This window comes from Furipterus horrens, unplaced genomic scaffold (genome assembly GCF_987537825.1).
Source record: "Furipterus horrens unplaced genomic scaffold, mFurHor1.1.pri manual_scaffold_4, whole genome shotgun sequence".
Lineage (NCBI taxonomy): Eukaryota > Metazoa > Chordata > Mammalia > Chiroptera > Furipteridae > Furipterus > Furipterus horrens.
The window spans coordinates 202,039,235-202,063,702 of record NW_028327174.1 but is presented as its reverse complement, the minus strand read 5'-3'; the positions used below and the strand labels follow the sequence as shown (position 1 = coordinate 202,063,702).

The 24,468-nt window shown below is 59.6% G+C and overlaps 1 protein-coding gene across 1 annotated transcript in view; it reads left to right on the top strand.

The window, feature by feature from the left end:
- Positions 1–21,166, top strand: part of DDX31 (DEAD-box helicase 31) — a 58,129-nt gene extending 36,963 nt beyond the window's left edge. Inside the window, exons 18-20 of the mRNA XM_090275283.1 lie at positions 4,478–4,589; positions 8,944–9,112; positions 20,910–21,166. Of these exons, the coding sequence (XP_090131409.1) occupies positions 4,478–4,589; positions 8,944–9,112; positions 20,910–21,054 (426 nt within the window). The 3' untranslated portion in view covers positions 21,055–21,166. The remainder of the gene's footprint in view (positions 1–4,477; positions 4,590–8,943; positions 9,113–20,909) is intronic.
- Positions 21,167–24,468: the final 3,302 nt, after the last annotated feature.

Here is a 24,468-nt window from a genome sequence, read left to right as displayed (position 1 = left end):
CCGGAGGATAGACTGGGGGGCCGGGGCCGAGCAGATGGAGCTTCTGTCTCTTTGGTCCGCCAGCCTGTGTCTGCTGGGGTGCACATCCTCCCCGAGGCAGGGACCCGGCTGCACTGACCTGGCCTGGGTTCCCCGGGTCCAGAGAGCATGTGAGGGCCTGGCCTCAGTTCCCCGGGTCCAGAGAGCATGTGAGGGCCTGGCCTCAGGAGGGGGGACCCGGCGTCTGCCAGCCCTGGGTGCTCTGCGCCTGCTCGGCCCCGCTTTACCTTCCCAGCGGGCCTGTGCGGCCATCGTCCCGCGCACAGGTGGGGAACCGAGGCTGCAGAGGTGAAGGGGCATCGGCGAGGGCTCCCTCGTCACCGTCCCCCCCCACTCTGGGCTGCGAGAGCGCGCAGCCGCGCGCCAGCGCACACGCTCTTACCACGCCAAGAAGGTGCAGCTGGGTTCCTTTAAGTTACCCGTGTTAGCCGTCTTCACAGAAGTGAGATTCGGTCCGTAAATGTCACAGCGAGGTTTCCTGCGAGTAACAGAAGTGAGTAAAGGCTCAGTCGAGCAGCAAGTTATTTTAAGGGCTCTTTCCTATGAGCCATCGCAGCCCCGTTAGACTTGGGACCATCCCTTCCTAACGGGTTGTTGTCAGGGGAACTGACCAGTGACCAAGGACACACTCAGCGTCCTGGGACGCCTCCGTTCTTCTCAAACTATTGCCTGTTCTGGTCCGAGAGTTCTGAGCATTCCCACAGACCCTTCCTGCGGCCCCAGGACAGCCCCGGGGAGCTGTGCAGGGGCTGCGTGCAGGGGCGTTGAGAGCATGGGGAGGCTCACCCCTGCCCCGCTTCCCGGCCGTGCGACTGACTTTGGGCGCCACTGGGCCTCCCTAGTCCTCAGGGTCTTCGTACGTAAAACTGAGGTCATAGCTGTGTTCTTCTCGTAAGGACACCGGAGAACAGAGTCGGCAGGGACCCCGAAGCCTTGCCTTCCCTCCCAGAGCCTTGGCCCTGGCCGGCCCTGAGGCTCTGCTTGGCCTGGAGGGGCCAGGCGGGGGGTCACACACACTTGGGCTTCAGTCCTCACTTCACAGCTGCTAGCGCGGCCCCAGGGGCTGGCCTTCCCCCTGCCTCACTTCCCAGCCCGTAAAACGGGGGACCAGCGCGCATTTCCCAGGGCAGCTGCCAGGCTTAAGTGAGCCCCGTGCACAGCGCTCTGAGTCCACCGGGCCGTGGAGGTTCACTGAGGCCCCGGCCCCGCCTTGGGGGTCGTAGCAAGGAGAGTGTTTGTTACTTTTAAGGTTTGGTGATTTTTGTTTTATAAAAGAAAAGTGCTAACCCAGGGTGGGCTTTAACTGACCACAAAACACCTGGTTAACTTGGAAAACTCATCCACGCTGGGCTCCAGCTGCCGTGTCTGTGGAAGCCTGACCAGGCTGACCTAGTGTAGCCCGAGAGCAGAGGACAGAGCAGCCCGACCGAACTGAGGACACTGCCAGCCACCCCGGCCCGGTGGTACTCTTGTCCGCGCCCTCCGTGCAAGGTGGAAGGAGGAACTAGACCCTGGGTCTGCCCTCCAGTACTGTCCCCATGCCCCTGGCGGACGGCCCATCCCCCTGCCCCCCCTCAGCCACTCAGCCAGAGTCCGCTGTAGATGTCCTTTCGGCGTGTACATTTTGGGGCTCCTGTGACGAGCAAGCAGGCGAGTGAAGCGTCTGTAAAATGTATATTTCATACTTAGGTGTATAAAATATATATAGCTACACCTGGGCGTGTGGTGCTCACCCACCTACAAAGAGAATAAATTGGATCTTCCAACTTTACTGGGAAGCTCTCAGAAGTTTCTAGGGACTTTGGGGGTAAAACTCAGCTTGGCAATAAAGTAATTGAAACAAAATTTTTCCATTTAGTTTGAAAATACGTTAGGAATTGACATTATGAGGATATGTGCTTCCCACAGAAAAGCCACCCCCCACCACCACCACTTAAAAGTTTTTACAATGAAAATAATTGGGGGAAGTTATCTTAAACTCCATCTATTGCTCCTTGATGGACGTGAAATTTTATCTTCAAAGTACACACATTTTTCCTGTGACTTCTTGTAGCCTAAAAAATACGCCTATAAATTTAGGCTAACGAAAACTGTCCCTGGCGTTGGGAGGCATTGGAGTTGAAGTTAAATGAGATCACTAGCCCCTTAGTTCTTTTTGAGCCCCTCTCTTCTCCCAGATCTGTAGGGGCTTCCAGAAAAAGGAGCGGACAGACTGGGAGGGACGTTCTTCCGGGCTGCCCGTGGCCCACTCGTGGCATCTGGGGGCCAGTCCTGGGTGGGGCCCCGGCGCCCTCTCTCACCAGGGGAGCGCCCCCCTGTCTGGGGCTGAGCCGGGCCAGCGTAACCACCCAGGTGTCTTCGGTTTGTATTTAGACTGTCCTCCCAGAAGACAACTGGAAACACCTCATTCATTCTCAAGAGGGGCGACTCTGAAGTGAAGTGTCTTCTGGGGGCGGGGGCGGGGGCGAGACACGCCTCTTCAGAAGGGAGTTGTGTTTTCTGCCGTTAACTTCCCTCTGTTTTACTAAAACTGACCTCATCGTTTCAGACGTGCGAACCCGGTTTTAACGCCTTTTCCTTCATACTCCACTTGTACACACTCAGTTTCTATGTGTGTGCGTAATTTGGGGGGGGCTGGGAAGAAAAGATGCCTCATTCTGAAACCTAAAGGGGAGCGTAAGGAAAGCCCTTTGTACTATATTGCCATATTATCACTAAATCCCCTGACAGTGCTGTCACAGAAGCAAGTCACCTGTCACTTAAGCTGGAGGTCTCTTTAATTTTCTCCTGGAATTCACACCAGGCTGCCTTTAATTTGAGGCCTTTATTGGAATTCTGAAGCCCCTCTGCCTCCCTGGCTCTCAGATCTATTCTGAGAGCTGTTACAGAATGTATACAATAACCAACAGAGGGACTCGAGAGGGCTGGCGCTCTGTTTATTTAACACTCTAGAGGGATTTTGGTGCTTATTCGGTCCTGGCTGCCCGGCTTTCAATATCGCTTTGACAGCCATCCTGCCCTTCTCATTAATTTTAAACAGTTAAAACACAGGAAAAAGAGGAAAAAGTTTTCATTATTAAAGTGCTTTACTTTTTAATAACAGAGGATTCTGTCCGCCAGGGGAAAGGGCATCCTCGCTAATTTCACATTCATTTTTTTAAAAAAAACCGCGAGGACGGTGACAGTTGGGCCGCGGAGGTGGCTTAACGAGAGGAGGGCCGTGCGGAGAAGTTTGCATTTCACGTCCGTTGAAAGGGCGAGAAAACCCTTGTTAATGACAACAGCAAATGTCCACTTTCGTAACACGGCTCCAGAGTGACTTTTCTCTTGACACTTGCGTGGAGAAAACCCTCAGGGGGACCGTGTAGGATGGAATCAGCCAGGCTGTCATCAGCCCAACAGGGAGCAGGAGCGATTTGGCTCAACTAAAAACACCTTCGGGTTGTTGTAAGTCCCTCTTAATACGGAGGTGAGCGTGGATCCCGAAGAACAAGGCTTCTCCTTCTCTCCCTTTGTTCTCCTCCGGCGGCTTTCAGAGGGACCGGGGCCTGGAGACCGGGTCAGGCACGGCAGCCACACCGGGTGGGGCACCCGGTCCTCCGCAGGGCCTCACGGGGTTGCCCGGTCGCTCCTGGTGGGGGGCCGGGCGCCGCGTTCAGAGAGCCGGCCTGTCAGCCCGAGTGGGTGGGAAACATGTCCGTTGCACCTTCAACATCCATGTTGGTTTTAAGATGGAAACAAAACCACTCGTTTTTCAGGGGCTACAGACAAAGGAAATCTTTTCTGTGAGGTTGTTCAAGGATGAGAAGGAAATATTTTATTTACATCCAGTCGTGTCCAGACGTGACTTCCTGCAGAGGGCCGGTGGGCTGGGACGGCCCGCCCCTCCCGCGGTCCCCGGGACCTGGCCTGGCAGTCCTGGGCAGAGACGGGTCCGGAACTCTCCACGTCTGACCTGCCCGTGGAAGGAGGGGGCGTGCTCTGAGCTGGGGGGCAGTGCGGGGGTTCAGGCTCTGAGGGAGGAGTGGCCAGGGCCCCGTGGCCGGGCGTGAGGGAGGGGTAGATCTGAGGCCTAGGTAGGAGATAAAGGGCCTTTGAAAAAGCAGCTTAAGTTCGGTGATGGTTTCAGTGTCTGAACTGAGCCTGGAAAATTCCAAAGTGTCTCCCGTGGACTTTCCTGGTGAACGTGGACGGGGAGGGGCCAGGAAGGAAAGGGAGGAAGTAAACGAGCGGCAGACCTGGCCTGCTGCGTCACCCAGCCCCCCGTCGTCGCCAGAGCTGACCAGCTCCCTTTTTCCCGGGTAATATTGAGAGGATTACCCTTGGTGGCCCCTAGGTGGTTACTGTGTGATTTTACTGTTATTAAGTCTATTATAAACGGCTTCATTATTCCTAACTCTGATCTGTGTCTCCTTTAATCCTTCCGTCATCCTCCCAGAAATCCCAGGCCACTGGCCCCCAGGAAGTCCAAGAGCAAGCCACGATCCTGCAGACGGTGTTTGAGGATTACGTGCACTCCAGCGAGAAGATGGTCTCCTGGGCAAAGAGAGGTCAGTCACGTCTTAGGTGATGGGGGTGGCTGGCCCAGCAGACCTTCATCCTCGCCACCCCCACCGCCACCCCCACCCGCACACCCTGAGACGGGCTGAGAGGCCAGGCAGGCAGCTGCTCACCAGCAGAAGCCTCCATCCCCCCAACTCTGCAGGGTTCGGGAGCAGGCGCAGAGCCATTAAAGTGATATTAAGTGTTCATTTCATCCTTCCCCGCGTTCTGCACAAATCAGGCTTTGCCTTGGCTTACATCAGGACTAGCGCTGGGACCTGGCCACACGGGGCTTAGGGATCCATGTTGCTCCTTCTTTGAAAACTGGACAGAAGATGTGTGACAAGTCAGTGAGGTGGTTGTAGAGATGGGACTTGGAGACGGGGGTCAGGTGACTGGAGACCTGAGCAGTTCCCACAAGGAGGAGTGGAGCAGAACAGTGCTGGGCAGGGCTACAGAGCGCAAGCCCGGCTCCAGTCAGGCATTCCCTTCCCAGTCAGACCCTGTCTAGGTCAGCCGTCCCTGGGGTCACCGAGCATCAGCTGTGGGCGCAGCTGGGAGCTGTGGGGGAGGGCTGACCATCGTTGGTGCTGGAGCCTTATGTGTCCTGGCTGGGGACCCCGTGGGTGCTAATGAGACGTCTCCGTGCTGGGAGAGCCACAGTGCTTCCGGACGGGCACCTGCTGTTTGGGGAGGAACGCCTGGCTGGCTTACCAGGCCCCCGAATCACATCCCTTGTCCGGCGTTTGGTTAGAATGTTGCTGAGGTGCCCTGGGAACGGGGCTCCGTGTTGCTGAGTGCCCACAGCGCCGCTTAGCTCTGGGCAGGCAGGCCTCGGTGGCGGCCCGCACGGGCACAGGTCAGAGCCACACTCGGTGCGAGGGGAGTGCGGTGTGCGCCCCTGCGCGCTGCTGCGCAGTTCGCGTGCACCCCTCCGCCCGGGGACTGATGGCAGTCTCGGTGAAGTGTTGGCACTTCCCTGGGGTGATTTCAACAGGACCTAGGGGTTCTGAGAGCCTCCCTTAGAGACGTGCTGGGACGCGTCCCCAGAGGACTAGGGTATTGGTCACACTGCCGCTCTGAGGGTTCGGTCACTTGCAGAAAGTTCGGCAGACGCAGCTTGCTGTGCGGAATTTCAGGTTTCGTAACCAAGTGGCAGTGAGAAGGAAGAAGTCAAACACACCAGCACCGGGATGTGGGTGCAGGCGGTGCTTCCGATGTTCTGGGGAGACCGCGGCTATTTTAGGGTGTCTGGGCCATAGGGGCAAAAGCCAGAGTAACGGACCCCTCGGGAATGCGGTTTGGGGCTCTCATCATTCCCGTGGAATCGGTTAACACCACGGAACAGAGGCCCTTGTCTCCCTTTGAAAGGCCACTGGAATGGGGCCACTCCCACCAGTTTCATACCAGGAAGGAAATGACTGTATCGTTGTTCTTCTCTGCTAATGGGTTTCCACACCAGATTGGGGTTGGCCCGCGACACCCTGCGTGCAGCAGGTCTCGGTCACCCACTTCAGACGCGGAGCTCTTTGCTCCTGACATCCGTCCCGTCCCTCACGACGGAGCGCACACGTAGCCGCGCTGGGAGCGCGTTGCGTGTACAGCGTGGGGCGCCACTTCTCCCCATCGGCGAGCCTAGTGCTCACACCTGCCGATTCTGTGCTCCTGACCGGCCTCCCGTGTCGCCATTTCAGGGCCTCGTGAATCATTCACAAGGCGCTGGCGTGGTCTTCGTGGCAGAGAACTGGCTGGAAATGGCCGTGTGTGCACGTGCCTGCCTCCCACGGCCCGGCCCGGCCCATCTTCGTGACCCGCGTCCATCGCTGTCGTCACCCCTTCTTTCTCTCACTTCCTGTGTCTCCTCAGCCAGGGGCTCAAGGGGTGAAGCTTGGCCTGCAAGTCACCACTTCCCGCCTTCGGGTCTCCCCAGAGAGCAGGGGCTTGTGAGAGACGCGTCTCCGAGTCCAGAAAGGGGTGCCAGGCTCAGGTCTTTGTCTCGGACAACGGGACTGTCCGCCTTCTTCGGGGTCGCTGTCGCTGTGGGTTCAGGTTGGAAGACGCGTGGGCCTTAACTCAGGGAGATGCATGCTCCTCAGACCAGGGAGGGCCAGGCGGGGGGCGGGAGGAGTGGACCCTCTGCACTTGCAGGCTGGCGTTGTCTCCGCCCTCCCTCCTGGACCCTCAGCGTCATCCGTGAGGCGCCATCCCCTCTGAGCCCCTACCCAGGGATAACTTGGGCTCTACGGAAGAGGGCAGTGTCTGTGTGGGGTGTGTTAGCATAGAGCTCCCTTAATTCCCCAACCGTCTGGCTCTGAGCTAGGAATCGGTGACCGCAGAGCGCTCACGCTCTGGCTGCAGCTCCGTCCGCCATCGCAAACAAACGTCTACTGTCACTCCCCCTCCTTTCTGCCGGTCTGGGCCCCCCAGCTTGTTCCGTGTACACAGTCCTGACGCGGCTGGCGTCAGCCACTTCCTGCCCCTTGGAAGGTCCTGCCCCCGGCTGCTGCCTCATCCAGAAGCCCCTCCTCTGAATTACCCGAACGTGGGAGTGTGCGCGAGGGGATGATGAGCAGTTGTCGCCGGACAAGGAGTTCCAGTTGAAATGGGCACTTGTCCTGGGAGAAGACACTTATTGTCTCTGAAGCTGTGAGCTGGGCCCCCGCGTCTCCTGGGACAGAGGCTCTCCGGGAGGCGAAGAGGAAGGGCGGATATGAGGCAGATAAGGGGGCCTGTCTGCTTCGGCGGAGGGCAGGGATTAATGGAGAGGCCTGGGGGGGTCGGCTTGGTTTGAATGGTGTCAGTCTGGTTTCCCGGAGGAGTAAGGTTGGGGCTGGAGAAGGGGGGTGGAGAAGAGGCCCGGGGCCTGGGTCTGGGACCCCGGTGGCTGGGGGGCCTCCCTCTCCGAGGACTGGAACGCGGAGCTGCGTCCGGGTGCCTTGTGTCGGAAGCCTCAAGAGGCACAGCCGTGCAGGGGTTAAAGGTCGCCTTTGGAAGCGCGGTAGTCCCCAGTTATTGAAAGGGGCGTGAGCACAGGTTTAAGAGAGGGTGCAGCAGAGTTGCCTTGGTTATTATTTCTCATCGATTGGGAAAAGGCGTTCACTTTGCTCAGTAAATAGAGCTTTGACGGATTCCCAGGATCTTTCCAGGAGCTGATCTGCTAAAATGACACTTTTTATTACTGTTCATAAACGCCAATCTCCAGGTGCTGCTGGGACATTACGTGTAAGCTGTGGGCAAACTTCCCCGTCCAGTGGCTCCACAGGCGAGGGCGAGAGAGGCTGGTATTTAGTGCTCGCCTCCGTCAGCCGGGGCAGCGCTGAGTGGGCGGAGGCCAGGCCTGGGGCGCAGGGCACGGTGACAGGTGGGGACGCTTTTCTGAGCGAGCCCTTCCGCCCTGCCGCCCGGCGAGGACGGGCCGGCGCGTGGCTTCCATTGGTCCTGTGAGGCATTCAGAGGAACCGGCCGCCGGAAGCCCTTGCCACCAGGAGTGTCCGTGGGTGTGGCCCGAGGCTCGCCCTCCTGGGACCCGAGTCTGGCTTCGCTCTGGCCGGCACCCAGGCCAGGCCTAGACCAGGGGCCATTTCCTTAACTTGAAAACAGGCCTGAAGCTTGCATGATGGAGTGTCTGGTGAACACCTCTCAGCTGTTAGCCGTCCGCAGGGGGTGCACTGACTGTTCTGTGGAGTGTTTCAGAAACTTAGTCATTTTCTTTCTCCTTTAAAAATTGTTTCATTTCCTTCTACACGTTCTGTGAATGGGTAAGAAGCCTGTACCAGTCAGTCCTGGATACCTGAGCAGGGTTTTGGTTTTAAAACCCCACGAGTACTCGGTGAAGTGGCCCCGGGGGGCGGGGGGGGCTGGTGCTGGAGCGCCGTTTGCAGCGATGTCACTCGTTCTGAGTAAGCACGAGGCTGGGCACGGAGCCGCCGGGCTCCTGGGCTCCGTTTCATTCGCCTGCAGCAACTCTTGGAGAAGAAATAGAGTTGACGTAGGAGACTGGTTTCCTAACCTGAAGGGCGCATGATCTCATTTCCCCATGAGAAGGTGCTGCCCTCCTCGGATCGCCCTATGTGCACGCCTGCCCTGCGGCCCCTCCGTGGGCCCAGCACTGACGAGGAGGCAGGGCCCCTGCCCGCCTGGGTCGCTAGAAACTGCACTGTGAAGTCTGAAGTCACACTGGGTTTCTTCAAGTGGTCGTTGGGGCCTGTAGGGTTGTGTTTCCAGTTTTCTGAGGCATCAGAAACAGGTACAGATTGTAGGTAGCAGAGCGTGTTGTGCTGCCGGCTGTGTGCCGCCGGGCAAGGGCACGTGGGGCTCTCGGGGACCCCGTCCTGACGGCCCGCTCCCCTTGCTCCCCCGCAGCCCTGCAGTCCTTCATCCGCGCCTACACCACCTACCCGCGGGAGCTGAAGCACATCTTCCACGTCCGCTCGCTGCACCTGGGCCACGTGGCCAAGAGCTTCGGGCTGAGAGACGCGCCCAGGAAGCTCAGCGCCGCTACCGTGAAGAAGAGGCAGGCCAGCCTGAAGAGGTAAGGCGCGCTGAACCCGTCCCGAGATGGGGGGCTGGAACCCCGGGGGGCACAGCAGCGCGGCGTCGGTCAGCGGGCGCCCTGTGTGAGCGCCCTGTCTTTGGTCTTTGTTGTAAATTGTCATCCCTACCTGTGCTTCAGCACGATAAGTGCCTGGAATGGGCGGGGGAGACACCCAGTGGTCACGCTCTTAGGCGCCCGCAGGCCCTCGGGGGCGTCTCCTGTTGGGCCCCGGCGGGCAGGCGCGGCCAGGCGGCATGCTGGGCTGTCTTCACGGCCCCTCGGCGGCGTCACTTGGGACTGTGACCGTCTGGCCTCCTGCCCGGAAAGCCTCTGGGACTGGTGGGTTCCCTGAGACTGGCCCCGGGGACACACTGTGTCTGGGCAAGCCGGTGGCACTGCTGCAGCTGCCCCTCCTGCAGGCTGAGCGCACCTGGGGTGGGCACAGTGCGCTCCCTCCCTCAGAAAGCTCAGCCAGGAGTGTCCACGGTCCTGGAGCGCAGAGTCGGAGGGAGGGGACGCCCCAGGGCCTGGAGCGCAGTCGGGAGCCTGTGTTCAGGCCCAGCCTCTCGGGGCCTCCGCCCCTCTGCGGCAGCCTGTGCGCTTAGCTGCTGCATGAGCTGGGATGGCAGCCAGCGTGAGGCGTCCGTGGGAGCTGCGTGTTGAAACAGAGGGTCGTGCAGAGGGACCCCTCGGACGCAGGGCTGCAGCCTGGTGAGCCGGGCTCTGCGCCCCCAGCTCGGCCTGCTCAGGGCCTTGGCCTCCGTGAGGCGCGCGTTTGCCTGATGCCGGCTCGTTTCGGAACCTCGGCAGCGCGGTTGTTCCTTGTGGTATGAGCGCTCACGGGGGCCGTGCCTGCGGGGTGGGCATCTCTGCCCATGCTCCTGTTCTCCTCTGCCCGGGAGAGACAGCGGCCCGGCCCTGGTTTCCTCCAGGCGGTGGGCGTGCGGGACACCCACGCTGCTGCCACCTCCACCCGTGCTGGGCTCCCCGCCGGCCACAGCTTCGGCTCTGCAGCCAGGCGGACGCTCTGCGGGACTCGGGGTGCAGTGCCCCAGAGGCAGGCCCCTGACTGGGATCTGGGGCAGCTGACCTCTGCACATGTTAATTTTGGCTTTGAGTCTGACAGAACCCTGAGGCCCGCAGTCAGGCTGAGAGTGACCGTCCTGCCTCCACCTCTCACGTGCCGCCGTTTGAGAAGGTGGGCGGAGACCTATTCTGTTTATTGCTCTCTGTGCACGTGAGTGCGGTCCCTATGGTTCCTTGCCGCAGGTGAGCTACCCTCCCGGCTGGGGTCTCATTAGCAGGTGTTAATCCAGAGAGCAGCCCCCACCCAGACCTGAGAGTGGGGCCCAGGCAGGAAGGCACTGGGAGGGGGACTTGGGGCCAGCATTGTCCTTACCTTGAGAAGCCACTAGGGAGAGAGCGAGCCGCCTCCTGCTGACCCTCGCCGGCAGATGGGCACCAGGGCGACGGTGCCCCTGCGAGCGGGGGATTGAACGGGGCTTTCTTTAGGGAAGAATGGGCTGATTAGCCGAGAAGGAGCATGTAAGATGGGCCGGGGCAGCCTTTGATGTCTGGCTGGCGCGGCAGGGAGCCGGCGGGGAGTGACAGCAGCGTGTCACAGGATTACTCCGCCCGTGACAATGCCGCGCTCTGTTCCTGCCATGTCACCACTGTCCCCGCCACTTTTCCCGTCGTCATGCCCTTCTTTTGGGGGCATTTCCCCCCACCCTCCGCCAGTCCTCCCGCCCCGTCCCTGCCCCTGCCAACGCAGACGGCCACTCAGGGATACAGTAAGCACCGTCTTGTTGGGAGCACATCTTGTCACTCCTGGCGGAAGAGTGACCTGCAGCTAATCTGCACGGGGACCGTGTAATTGCGTCGGGGTAAGCGGCAGAGAACTTGACAGATCGCCACACCTCAGGCAGGGCTGGGGCAAGTGCCAGTTGCTGCTCTCTGAGGACTGGAAAGAAAAGTCCCTTAAACCCCACAAAGTGCGGAGACTTGCGCTTGTGGCCACAAAGCCTGTTCCGAGCTGAGGCGTCTCCTCTGAAATCCATCTGTCGGAAAGGAGAATGGGTTCCTTCTGTGTTGTCCGGGGATAAAATAATAGCTCTGCGTTCTCACCATTATGCCGTGTTCCATTTTAGGGGGGCTGCTGCCTGGAATAATGACATGTTCTCTGCAAACCAGACCGCCAGCCTGTGGGGGGGGGGCGCCTCACCTGTCCTGCGGCACACGCGGGGGCCAGCCGGGGCTTCATGCGAGACGGGCATTTCCGGGCAGTGACAGAGGGAGTTCGGGTCTCACTCGGTCCCTTTATGCCTTTGCTCGACCGCTTTTCGGGAAAAGGAAATCAATGCAGTTAGTGTCCCCAAGTGAGGCCTTAACCACCAGGCGGTCTCCCTCTGCTCTCCTGGGTTTGGGGCCTGAAAGGGGATGCACAAGTGAGTCGTAGTCACCAAACCCCTCTGACAGCCACACGCACACCTGTCAGCACAGCCGCCCGCCCCACACACCTGCACACCCGTGTACAGAGGGAGCCACGTGGGGGCTGAGATACTGAGTGGCCCTCAGCAGCGGCCCCCACGAACACGACGTTCCCCTCCCGTGAAAGGAAGTTCTCATTTTGAAGCTGCGCAGATTGGGCAGATCCTGAGAAGCAAAGCCGACGTACCTTCTAGAGCTTCTCTCCGCCTTGGAGATGCCGAGACCCAGCGCCGTCTGCCGTGAGGGGGCAGAACGGAGCTGTGGGCCCGGCGTCCGTCGGCCGAGGCCGTCACACACACCAGCAGGCGTGTGCAGACACACGAGCAGGCACCCCCTTGGCCGTCCGGCACTCTGGAAACAGGGTCAGGGACACACAGGAGAACACCAGTGGGCCTTGGGTCTGGGGTTACTGGGAGAACAGCTGAGCGCACCTGCTGGTCGCGGGTGAGTTACACGCGACCGTTACGGGAAACACCACTGCCCCCGTGACCTCATCTGCAACCACCTAAGGCCGGTCCTGCCCGGCCCTGATGTCGTCAGTGCCTAGAGGTGTCCGGGCGGCGTGTGTCTTGGTCGTTCTGCTCCTCTGTTCTCAGCTCCTGCCTTTGAAAATTAACGGCAGAATGAAAACCTGAATTGTCGACCATTCTTGAAAGAAAGGGTTGTATTTGTATAAATTTCCTGAAACCAGCCTAGCTAACGTGTTACCTGGTAGTTCCTGATTTTGTCAAACACGGAAACAACCTATAATTAGGGGCCTCTTCTCCCTCTGTCCCCCACAGCCCAAGGTGTGCGTGGGCTGCAGTCATGACAGGACCCCGACCCCCACCCGGCACCCGTCCTTCCAGACTCCTAGGGCCAGGGCAGGCTCTGCAAGAACAGAGTTCCTTGGGGGACCTCCCTCCAGACTCTCCTCCTCTGCATTATGACAAGTGGAGTTGTCACTGAACGTCAGTGAGAGGTTTTGCCAAGCTCCGAGTTTAGGGCCTCCCTGGGGCGGTACCCATTGAATAACTAGGGGGAGTCCCTATGCTGCGTACCTGGGATTGAGAAGGCCCTCCCGTTGGCCATGTCTCTGGTCCTCCCAGGTCTGGGTTGGGCCGCTGCTCACCTGTGCGCCCTGGGACAAGTGACTCAGCCTCCGCCCCAGTCCCCTCGCCTCAGACGGGGTGCTGGGGCCCCCTGCCCCCCGTGTTGTCACCGGGTGCAGCAGGGGGTGAGCAGCAGGCATCGAGTGTCTGGAACGTGAGTGCGCGGGAGCACGTGTCAGCAATGCCAGCGATGGCACGGGGGTCCCTTCCCTGAGCCTCTGTCCCGCATGCGCGTCCCCAGAACAGAAGAGCAGTTGGCTGTCACACCGTGAGCTTGTCTTCCCAGAGCCGCCTTGGAAGCACGGGCCCAACGCTGAGAGGCTGCAGCCGCGCCTCCCCGTGAACCAGGGTCTGTCCTCCAGTTTTTTTGTGGCGTTGACGACCTCCCTGATGTCCCTTAAGTAGCTGAAGGCAAGCCGGAATCTGGCCCATCGTGGATGCCTTCTTGATTTCCTTAAGCCAGTTCTTCTGTAAATGTGAGATCGGGCGGGGCGGGACCCCCGGGAATGAGGGGACCGCTCCTGCAGGCCCACGGTGTGGGAGGCAGGCCTCTGCCACCATCGAGTGTCCTACCCGCCTCGGGCGGGTCTCCCATTACCTTCCCAGCCCGTCCCTGTGACGGGCGGCGCTCAGCCCCGCGGCATCACTGGGGCCCCCCAGAGCAGCCTGCTGCCAGGTCTCCTGTGGCCACTGTGCCACTCGGGCAGCCAGCCAGCTCCGCCTCACTGCTGGTGGAGCCCCGCGGGGTGACCCGTCTCCAGGCCCCGCTGCCTCAGCATCGCCCTTCTTGTCCGGGCGGGCCCTGGGCCTCGGTCACTCCTGCAGGGGCGTCCTCGACATCAAAGCAGAGTCCCCGAGAGGGGCCGAGCCTCCGCCGCTCCTTGACGTGGCAGGCGGAGGAGGCCTGGGGAGCAGCCCCCGGAACGTGGGGGCGCACAGTCGGCACCAGGGCCTCTCAGCCTCCGCCTGGAGCGCAGAGTGGGGTGCGCAGACCCTCAGTGGGCTCTTCTCTCCGCAGCCCTGGGATCTGCACAGCCACGCCCGCTCGGGTCTCAGTCCCGGAGGCTGGCTTCATGCAGCCTGACATCTCGGCGTGCACGGTGGGCACAGTCGTGAAGGTGACTACCAGACCCGGGTTCCACCCCTGGGGACCCCAAGGGCATGTCCTCAGAGCAGGTGGTGGCGGGGTGCTGACAAGTGCAGCGGGTGCACAGTGAGATTGATTGACGAGGACCAAGTGGGTGTGGAACCTGGGCGAGCCGCACAGGTTGGAGACCAGAGCACGTGCTACGGGGCCCCCGGTGCAGGGGACACGATGGGGGGCCGGAAGTCAGCGCTGGACTGTCTTTCGGGGACGTTTGTCCTGAGGAGAAGCATGCAGGTGGGACATGGGACAGGAAGTGCGCTGTGGAAGATGGCCGGGGTCCTTCCGGGTGTGACCACCGGGCACAGAGGAGGCCCTTGCTGATCGGCACGTTGACAGGCAGCGCACGTGGCGTGGCGTGGCCGGCGGGGCACAGGCTGCGGTGGGCTCACGGGTGCAAACCCAGCTTCCTTGCCCTCTGCGGCCGGGCGCTGGGCCTGCCCTCAGGGCCCTGGTATGGCTGCAGCCGTGCGCGGCAGCCTTTCTGGTTCGGCCTTCACCGCCCTCACCTGTAATCACCAGCTCCGCCTCCTCAAGCAAATGCCCTCCTCCCCAGTCCCCACCCGGCTAATGAGGCGATTAGGGGATCCCACGGTGACCCTGCGCGCTTCCGCTGCACCTGGGTCACCTACAGACAGCCGGAGCCCGAGGTGGGGGGCGGGGAGTGCTTTCAGTGAAGCGGTCTGGGCTGACAACAAAGACCAGGAAGCCAGCCAGCCTCTCCTGGGGGTACGCTGGAGGCGTCATTGGCCGTTGGAGCCTCCGGGGCATCGGGACAGGAAGGTGAGGCCGGCCTGGACGGGCTGCAGGCCCCAGGGCCGCGTGTACCGGGGCTGCATGCACCTGGGAGGCCGCGTGCACCAGGGAGGCCATGTGGCACTGGGGAGGCCGCGTGCACCAGGGCAGTGCGCACGAGGTGGGGTCGCCGCGCCCAGAGTGGACCCCTCGCTGTCAGAGCTCCTGAGACGAGGCCCGAGCAACCGCTTGCGTCTTCCACGCCCAGTCTTACTTCTGCTCTGGTCTCTGTGCAGACAGAACAACGCGAGCGGCATTACTGTTGGTGAGCGTGGCCCCGGTCCCCGGGACGGCACGTGTGTCAGCTGTGTGTGGCCCGCCGCCTCCGGGACCCCTCCTGTCCCATGCCGTCAGCAGAGGCACTGTAGGAAGTGCTTGGGTTCCTTGGGTCACTGACTCCCTTTGTGACAGAAGTAGGGACCTCGGCTGCTCTGGAGAGGGTGCTCCCTAGCCTGCAGGGCAGCGCCAGGGTCCTCGCCCCAGCCAGCTCTGCCTACGCAGCCTGACCCAGGCCGGGCGTCCCCCGCAGCTCCTGAGTCACAGTCCGTCATCGGGGTGGCTTGTCTTCCAGACCAGGTTCTTTTCAAAGTCTGGTTCGTAAAACGACCCAAACTGAGGGCAGGGACGGAGCAGCATTTCGTGGTGCGTCTGCAGAGCGCCTGGCACGTGCTGATTAGTGGATGTCCTCGGGAGCCTGTGACAAGTGAGGGGACTAGGCCATTGGCAGGGCGGGCCGCGCAGAGCTGGGATTCTAGCCTGGCGCTTCCCAGTTCACTTCTCCGACCCCATGCGGCCCCTGCTGCCCACGTCTGTGCCTCGGCCCCGACAGAACTGCATGGGTGTTTCGGCACTTGGGCTGCAGGATCTCAAGGCCTGGAGTTCAGCTTCAGCTCTTGGATGTTCGCTGACGTCACCTTGGTCCTCTCCCATTTGCACGCCCTCCAGGCAGCAGATCCACATGGTGTGGCGTGCGTGCAGGGCTTGGGGTGCTCCTGCCTCCACGGGCCCTGTTCTTGGGCACAAGGCGGACACCTGCTTCTTATCAGCCAGGAGTTGTGCTGTGACCTCCTCACCTGGGAGGGGATGTGTTCTGGGCCTGGCAGCTTTACAAAAGCTGGCCTTGGTTTGAGCCTAAGAAGTCACCAGAAGGTGTCCCTGTAGCAGCTGGCCTGCCTGCCACATTGCTGCCAAAGCAGAATCCAGAGGCTGCACACCAGTCTTGATCCCGTCGCTTTTCCTTCAAGGACCGTAGGAGGCATGATCGCTGTTCCCCTCTGGGAGCTGAACAGCGGCCCCACGGAGGCCGGCTCCGTCCCTGGACTGCGTGGCTGCAGCAGGGGCACTGCCCGCCACGCTCTCCCTGGAGCTGTCGCTCGTGTCACTGGAGCCACCAGGGCCCCCGCTCAGACACGGCTGCCTTTTCTTCACCTGCGAGGTCGAGGCAGGAGCACAGGCACCGGCGTCTGCCCCAGGCCACCTGAAGTCCTGGCGGTCACTCAGAAGCCACCAGCTTTCCTTCCCACCTGGGCCGGCTGTCCCGGCGGGTCCTTCACGGCCTCCCCAGGGCGGACCCTCTCAGGCCCCAGAGGCAAGGACCCTTTTCCAGTCCTTGGTCTGTCCCCCTGCCTGTCTTCGCTGGACCACAAGGAGAGCAATCCCTCACAAAACCCAACAAACTGGAAGCTAGAGGCAGAGGTTTCGATAAGTAAATATTAAAATACTTTAATATTTCAGCATAAGGCAAAATTCTACCATTCGATTTTATTTTCCTAAATGAATATACTGTTTTTTTCTTATTATTAAAGTAACACATGTTCGTTGCAAAAATTCGGGGAATAGAGAAAAGCTTCAAGACCCCTCACGAGCCCATAATCCGAGTTAACCGTGACTCGCTCTGCACCCTCAGACTTCCTCTGCGCGTGCGGGGGTTGTTTTGTGTGTACAGAGTCAGCACATCGTGGATTTTTAAACTTTTTTGTTCACTTGAGTTATCTAGCTATTACTGCTAAGAGGCACTTTGTCAGGGGTTCCAGAAGTCTGAGATTTGAGAGAATATGGACTTTGTGTTCGTGTTAAAAATGTTTTATGCAGGGAACCTCCTTCCTTATTTTGGCAAAAACTTTGAGCACAGTGGTTACACGGGCAGATTGTGGTTCGCACCCAGCTCTTCCGTTACCACTGCGGGACCCTGGGCCGCAGCCTCCCGTGTGCCTCAGTTTCCTCCCCAGTGACACGGGGGTCTGGTCGCAGCTGCTCCCTAGGCTTGTTGAAGAGGTAAACGAGTCAGGTGCCTGTCACGTCCTTAACGTTAAGTGCCAATAAGTGTTGGCGGTACGATTATTAAAGTTGTGTAGCCGGTCTGAATGGCTTTTATTTGACCTGTTTATACCCCTTAACAACCCGTGTGACTGGCATTGGCTTACATGTAGCTTTAACATATTTGGTGGAACCCAGTAACGTTGGCCGCTGATAATCATCATCACAGCTCTAAACACGGCCGGCAGGAAGCGTCCTAGAGTCTGAAGGACTGTTCTGGGGGCGCCTTGCAAGTCCTTGAGAAAAAGACAGTGCAGTGCCTGCCTTGGGTAACTTCTGGGAAGAAACAGTTAAATTCCCCGCATCCTGCCGTAAACCGAAAAATAAAATCTAGGCGGAATTAGAGCAATAGCAGACACAGAAAATAGAGTTGAATATTTTCTAAATGCTAGGATGCGGAAGGCGTTTCTAAGTATGACCCTAAAACATGAAAGAAAATGTTGATAACTTGACAAGACATAACTAAAACAAGGCAAAATAAAATAAAGCATTTTGTCCTGCCAGAGAATGCCATTAACCCGCGCGCGTGGTGGAGCACGTTTTTACCTGGGCTCTGGGTCTGTCGGTGGAGCTGGGAGGAGGCCCCGTGTCCTGTCCCCGGCGGCTGTCCTGGCGGGCACGGAGCTCCGCTCGCTAGGCTGCAGGGCCGCCCTGTCGGCAGCAGAAGGGGCATCTGCCTGTCCAGCTGGGTAATCCAGCCCGGCCCCTGAGGGGCTTGCTCAGCCTTGCCAGGGTCTCCCTGTGGTTGGGTAAACTGGGCTCTTGCCTGGTGACTCCAAGGCGGTGGGGGCCCCGTGGGCCCATGGGAGAGGGTGGGGAGGGCAGGGAGTGGGTGAGTCCCCGGAGAACGTCAGCGTGGCAGGAGGAGGAATTGAGCCCCCACACCTCCGTCGTGGGCTGGGGCTTAGGACGTTCCGTCCTCCGTCTGAGCTTGGCTGTCAGCACTGACCTCAGAACAAAGGAGGGGACGGTGCACTGACCGAGGGGAAGGTGGGTCCTGTTTGGTGGCTGCCGTGCCACCAGGGGCGACCCCGAGGCCTGCCCTGATGAGCCTCCGAAGGGCCTGGGTCTGGGAACTGGGAGCCCCTGCTGGCTCTCTGGACGCCCCGGAGCCTCGGAGTTGGGTCTGGGGCCACATTGGAAGTCCCGCTGACCCTCGAACCACTCTGATGCGAAGGGCAGGGGTCAGACCCGTGGTGGTCGAAGCAGGGCTGTGCTTTCCCTCCGCAGTGGGGAGGCCGGCTCAAGGGACACGCGTTTTCCCCTGCGTGGGTGGTCGGCGCCCTGAGCCCCGCATTCTCCAAGGGTCAGCTGAAGGGCAACTAGAATCAAGTCGTCAGATGCTGGGGGGTTTGGAGGTGGTTCAGGCAAGCAGAGCATCTGCAAGACCTGCTTTCTGAAGCTTTTGCTGCCAGGGGGACTGGAAGGTCCTTCACAGCCGTCCCTCCGACCCCGCCGCACCCAGCAGACGTGGGCCCCGCGGCCCCGCCAGCCAGGCCGGCCTGTGCCCGCCGCGTGCGTGTGACAGTCAGTCACCCCAGGAAGATGCCGGTGACTGACGGCTCCGCTGTGACAGGAGCAGTCACTGAAGTGAGCGGAGGGGCTGGTGCTGGGGAGGCTGTTGTGGCTGAGACTTTGCATATTTTGAAACTCTGGTTGTTACATGAAAATTATACTCCTTGTGAGTTCCTGGTTCAAACGAGGGGGGAGGAAACGCATCTCTTCCTGTCACAACCTCTTCACTCCGTCTGTCATGGCACCCGACTAAAAATAACTGTGAGGCGGAACTGGCAGCCTTCAGTGTGGGACGGGTTCTGTGCTCTCCACCGGCGGCCGGGCCTGCCACTGCCAACCACCCGGCAGCCTCTGGAGGCTGGGCCTCCTCCGGGGACACGGGAGCGCAGGGGGACCGCTCCGCGGGGCAGGTCCTGGGACCGAGCGCCGTAGCCCCGTGGGAACAGGTGAGGGGTCCGTGGGCTCAGCGCCAGTCCCGGTCCCCGTGTGGCCCTGGGGGCCACCTGGCATCTCCGAGCCTCAGTTTCCTCATTTTTCACCGGGATTGGCTGCACACCGCGTGCCAGCCGCCAGCCAACACCTGCGTGTCTTACTCCGCTCACTCCTTACAAACCCTGTGAGCTGTGTTGTGAGCATCACCCCGTTTCCATGGGGCCACCGAAAGGATGGGGCACACGTTTCGTGTCACTGAGCTCAGAGTGGCAGAGCCGGGTTCCAGGCCCCACACGTCCCCTTGCCCTGCCTCCCCCTCGCTCCCTCCACCACCGCTGTCCTGCTGACCCAGCTCTGTGTGACCACAAGGCACCCACCCCCCGCCCCACGTCCCCGCAGTCGGGCTGGGCCTTGCTGTCACGCCCGTCGTTCGAATGTCCTGGGCCAGCAGCCGGGGGAGGACGTCTGGGTCCCTCTGCCTTGCCTGCTTCCTGGCTCTTGCACTTGCGGCCGGGTGGACTCAGGCCAGCTCCTCACCCTCCTCCCGTCTCAGCTGCTGTGTCTGCGAAGTGCGGGTGGCCGCCCCACCTGCCTCTTGAGCACAGACCGCAGGACACAGCGTGAAACCCGGAAGGGGCTTCCTGGGCACCGCTGACCTCACCCCGGCCCGCCCGGGCCCGCAGGCGCGCCTCCTTATCAACCCCAGACCTTCAGGACTGGGTCCCAACTGTTCCCTCACCCCAGATCCCCTTTTCCCAACGAAGGTTGGCTTTGTGGGCCGCCGTGTGTGACAGCAGGAAGCCGCTGTCCGGCTGGCGCAGGCTTCGCCGTGGAGCGTGCTGCCCCCCTGGTGCCGGCGCGGCCCCAGCGCTCTGCAGTCCCCGGCCCGTCACGGCGCTCTGCTGCTTTGGTGCAGGGGCTTTGCGGGAGCTCTGTCACATGGCCTCTGACCGCATGTTCAGTCCTAACTCACCCTCCGGTTATTCCAGCAAAGAAAGCGTGCACATGTAGGTAGTCGGAGGCAAACCCCGGCCTCCTGGAAGAGCCCCAGGAAACTTACCCGAAGACACCACCACTTTGATGCTCAGGAATGGCCAGCGTTGCAGCGTGGGCTCGGTGGTCGTGGTGCCGGTGCCGTTTTGGTTAAAATCCTGTCTTATGAAACATTTGCATAATCATTTTTCCCGTGTACAACTGAACTTTGGAGATCTCCCCTCTGATCTGATCAGATGGTAAGGCCTTTTGAAAACAGTTCCAGGCCCAGCTTGTTTGATTGGGCCTCACCTTAGGGGGCTTTGCAAATGTGTTTCACGTGCTGAAAGCAAGACTCTCCGTCAGCAAACGACTGTCACTCGCTTCCTTGGGTGGCCTAGAACCGAGCCTGGGTACCTCCGAGGTCTGCGGGCCCCCAGCGCTGCAGTCTGGCCTGGCAGGTGCAGACCCGGAGCCGGCTGCTGAGCACACCCCATGCTTGGGTGTCCGGGTCAGAATGATTTCCGAGAGCCTCCTCGGTCAGTGAAGAGGTGTCTGTGACGGGTCCCCCGCCCTGCGGTGTGGCCCCTGTTGGGCAGGCCCTGGCTCCGGCCCCAGGAGGTGGCCCAGTGCTTGGAACTGGGGGGGGGGGGGGGGGGCGGGGGCTGCCGCCCCACGCTCCCTGCCGAAGGTACGTGGCTTTCCAGTGGGTTTTCTCCCCGTCCTTCGCGAATGCCGCATCACGCACCTCATTTGCCATCAGAGAGTGTATGTCGTTCTTTTTTTCCTGTGAAAACAGCACAGAACAAAGCCTCACTTTTAAAAATGCCATGATATTTTGCCACCATTATGAAAATCTGTCACTGCCGTATCTAATCTTCTGGTGCACAGAAAATCAAAACAAGCGCGGTTGAAGGGATTGTACTTCCCGCACAAAAGTGTCAGTTCCACAGTCTCGGAACCAGCTGCTCTCAGCCTCTTTCCAAGCACGAAAGGAAAATAACCAAGTTTCTCTCCCCTCTGCTGTTACTGTTCTCAGGCCTGACCTTCGTAGGAAGACCCAGCGGAAACACCACCTTGCTGAGACCTTGCGTTCAGAATACTCGAGTGGGATGGAGGCTGACGTGGCCAAGGGCAAGAAACCTAACAAGCAGGCCGAGCCGGGCAGCCAGCCCAGCCCGTGAGGCGGAAGGGAGAAGCGCTCTCCACGAAACCGAGAGAAGCCCCGGGAGGCTCGCTGAGGACTTCCCGGTTTTTTAGACTCTGCCTCTCGGACTCCGTCTCCACCGGACTGGGCCTGGGTTTGTCAGTCCCTGAGACTGAGAAACAGCCCTTCTCTCCGGGGGGGAGGAGTCGGGGGGGCAGGGGGTATAGCTTAGCCAGTTAACCTGTATCTCATATACGATGTCTGATACTTTGTATTCATTCCGTGGTGCCCACGCTTCGCCTCGCTGCAGATCAATGGTAAATGGTGCCCCAGCGAACCGAGCGGGTCCGTGCCAGCCTCAGCCAGGAGCGCCGATCTGGAGAAGTTTCCGCCTTCGGCCTCTGTTGGCATCGATTTTTACAAAATAAGGGGTTGAGATCTAGATTTAAATTTGTAAAAGAAGAGAAAAATTATCAGATTACTTTGTGGGTGCCCACAAGTTTGGAGAGAAAGGCCTGAGGGGTTTGGTGTGGGTCAGAGCGGCCCCAGCCCACCTCCGGCCTGCTCACCCGCACTGCTCGGCCCTCCGTGTCCACAGAAAACTCACTCTCTCAGGGCTGATTGATTTACTGTTGCCTTTCTATTATTTGCCTTTGAATTCAAATGGCACCAGGGTCCTGAGCTGTTTGTCCCATTGAATTCCATCTTGTCTCCAAGAGTCTGGGGTCTTTATACCTTGGCCTAGGCCACAGCGACCCTGCCCCCATTGTTTCCTGGGAGGTTTGAAAGAGGACCCCCGGGGCGTATCGATTTCCCCATAAATGTAAGATTTGGACAGGCAGCTCCAGAGGGGCCTGGAGGGGGGGCAAAGCCAACCCCAGAGGGGCCCAGAGGTGGGGGGGGCGGGGGAGGGGCGGACAAAGCACACCAAGCTGTAGCGCCTCTCCCACCTCCCGCCAGGCTCGGCTCTGCTTTCTCCGGACTCCCCACCTCCCCTCTTTCCTCGCATTCCCAGGGTGAGTGCGGAGGCCCCGCTGCAGTAACCCCTCCGGACCCACGTGGGCTGAATGGCCAGGAGAAGAGGGAGTCAGGTGGGTCCGATCTGTGGGCACCGCGGAGGGGCAGCGCCCTCGCCCCCGCCCCTGTCCGGTAACGCTGAGCCGCGTAGGCACTGAGCTCGTGCAGGAGGAAAACGTGACGTCCGCAGAGCTGGCCGTCACACATTAATAGGGCCGGTTGGTGAAATGTGTAGTAATAATAAAACCTGCAGCACACGCCAGCCATGCTGACCTGGGGCAGATCTGCCCTTTCCTTTACTCTGATGTATGACGCTTCGCACGATTGGGGTGAGAATGGGTCAGCCTGCATGGACAAAGCCCAGCTAGCTGCGTGAGAAACAGGATTAATGCCAGCGATTGGGGGCGATCAAAGAGAAGCCCTACTTTACCCCCGTTAAGGGGTGAATCCAAAGAGTTGTGCATTCCTGGGGGAGGAGGGGCTCGAAGCGTGTAAGCGACTGACTCCGAGGTGGGACCTTAGTTAGACTCCGTTTGCTAACACTTAGCGAGGGTTTCTTGTTGTAGTAGAATCCGTCTATTACCCCCAGTTAATAAAGAAACACGGATTTAGCAGATTTAGGGTTAATATTATCTAAGTTTAAATAACCTTAAAATAAATCTCTTTCTCTCTTATTATGGCTCTTGACAGATTATATATTTCAGGCATCAATTAGGCAAAGCTTTAGCCTAATTCCACTGTACATATTCTAATTTTGTGTGTATTTTCAATTGTGCTTCCCCCCCCCCCCCAATTTCCCAAACTTACCTGATCCTCGTATTTCAAGTCACAGAGAATGTGGACATTTCATGGAGTGTTGGCGGCCCAAAGCCTTTTTCCCTCCTGGGCCCGTGGGATGCTTTCTCGAATGCCCAGAACGGTCACCCATCTCCCGAGGGGCCCTCGTTCTCACGCACTGAAGGGCAAAGAGTGATTAAGTCAGGGCTGAGGCAGTCGGACTGGCGTCTCCCACTTGGGAAGACAAGAGCCAACCAAACCTGGGCAAAGGGACAGGCGTTTGGACGAAGCCCAGTGGGTGCCTTCGCCTTCCTTGTGGCGGTAAAGGGAGGCGAGATTGGGGGACCAGAAGGGGAATCGGCGAGGACTCCCCGTTACGGCGGGTATTTCCCAATGGCTGGTTGCCTGGCTGTGGAGCACTTCCGCCTTCAACCACGTCAGAGGCCACCTTGACAGTCCGGCCACCACTTCAGGGGGAGGCCACTTTGGGCGTTCCCTGTGGAGTTGCCTTGCTCAAAGGACGCCTCACTGGCCTCGTTAGGTTGTCCACACAACCATAATATTCGCTCTCAGTCTCTCCCACCGCAGGTCCCTCAGAGCGGGGGGCAGTGGGGTGCCCTTAAAACCAGCCCACTTCCCGAAAGGGCCCGAAGCCCTGCTCCAGAGCTCCAAAGGGAATGCTCACGTCTCAACCTTGTACCTTCCGCTGTGGGCTCCTCTAGGGTTGTGGGAGGGGACGGGCGCCAGGGGATGGGGGGACCCCGGAGCCAAGGAGGGGAGCCTGGAGAACGCCTGCTTCTGCCTCTCGCATTGTTCTCACTGGGGGGTCTTTCTTTTTTTTTGCTATTTTATATGAGGGTCCGCGCAGCCCTAGGGTTGGTTGGGAACAGAAACCAATTTCTCCTCCTGACGACATGAAAGCAGAGCCACCTCCCTGCAAGGCTGTGCAGTTATTACAGATGGGAAGTGCAGGACAATGTAAAAGACTGTAATTAGGGGCTTGTCGGGAAGCCTTGTTCTTCATTAGCGTAAGACGTGGGCGCACCTCTGCGGTACACCCGCCCGCGCTGTGCAGACGCCAGGGTGGCCGCCCCGTCGCCTCCCCTTCCGCAGAATGAAAAGCGCACCAGTGCAAGTTGTCCTTTGATAGATTTTTAATATGATTTTAAAGAGTTTTGTTTGGTCTCATTCTTATTCAATGAGATTAATTTAAAGCACTTATCCCCCGGGTTTAAGTCAGTCCATGTAGGATTTGGGCAGGGTTTGTTACTGGGGGGTTTTGTTTGCAGGAGGCTCTGGGAGACTCCTTTCCCACTTCATTAACCCTGAGTTGGGGACAGTCCCCCCTCGCCCCGGCCACAGCCAGAGCGGGGGATTTACCAACCCCCATTCACATGCAAAAGAACCCGAAAGCCGACGGGCTCCTTGACTTAATTAGCTGCTGTGCTTTTTGCAAAATTAGAATAATACCCTCACCATCCCGGGAAAGAAAAGGCGGTGGGGGGAGGAGGCTGGGGGGTTGGGAGGGAGGAAAAGGAGCAGGGGCTGGCGGGGGGTGTAGTTTAAACATGCCCCACACCTCTCCTCCACCAGGCAGCCCTCTCCCAGAGACATCCTGCCCCCAAACGGGGGGGGGGCGGGGTGGCGGAGGCTCAGC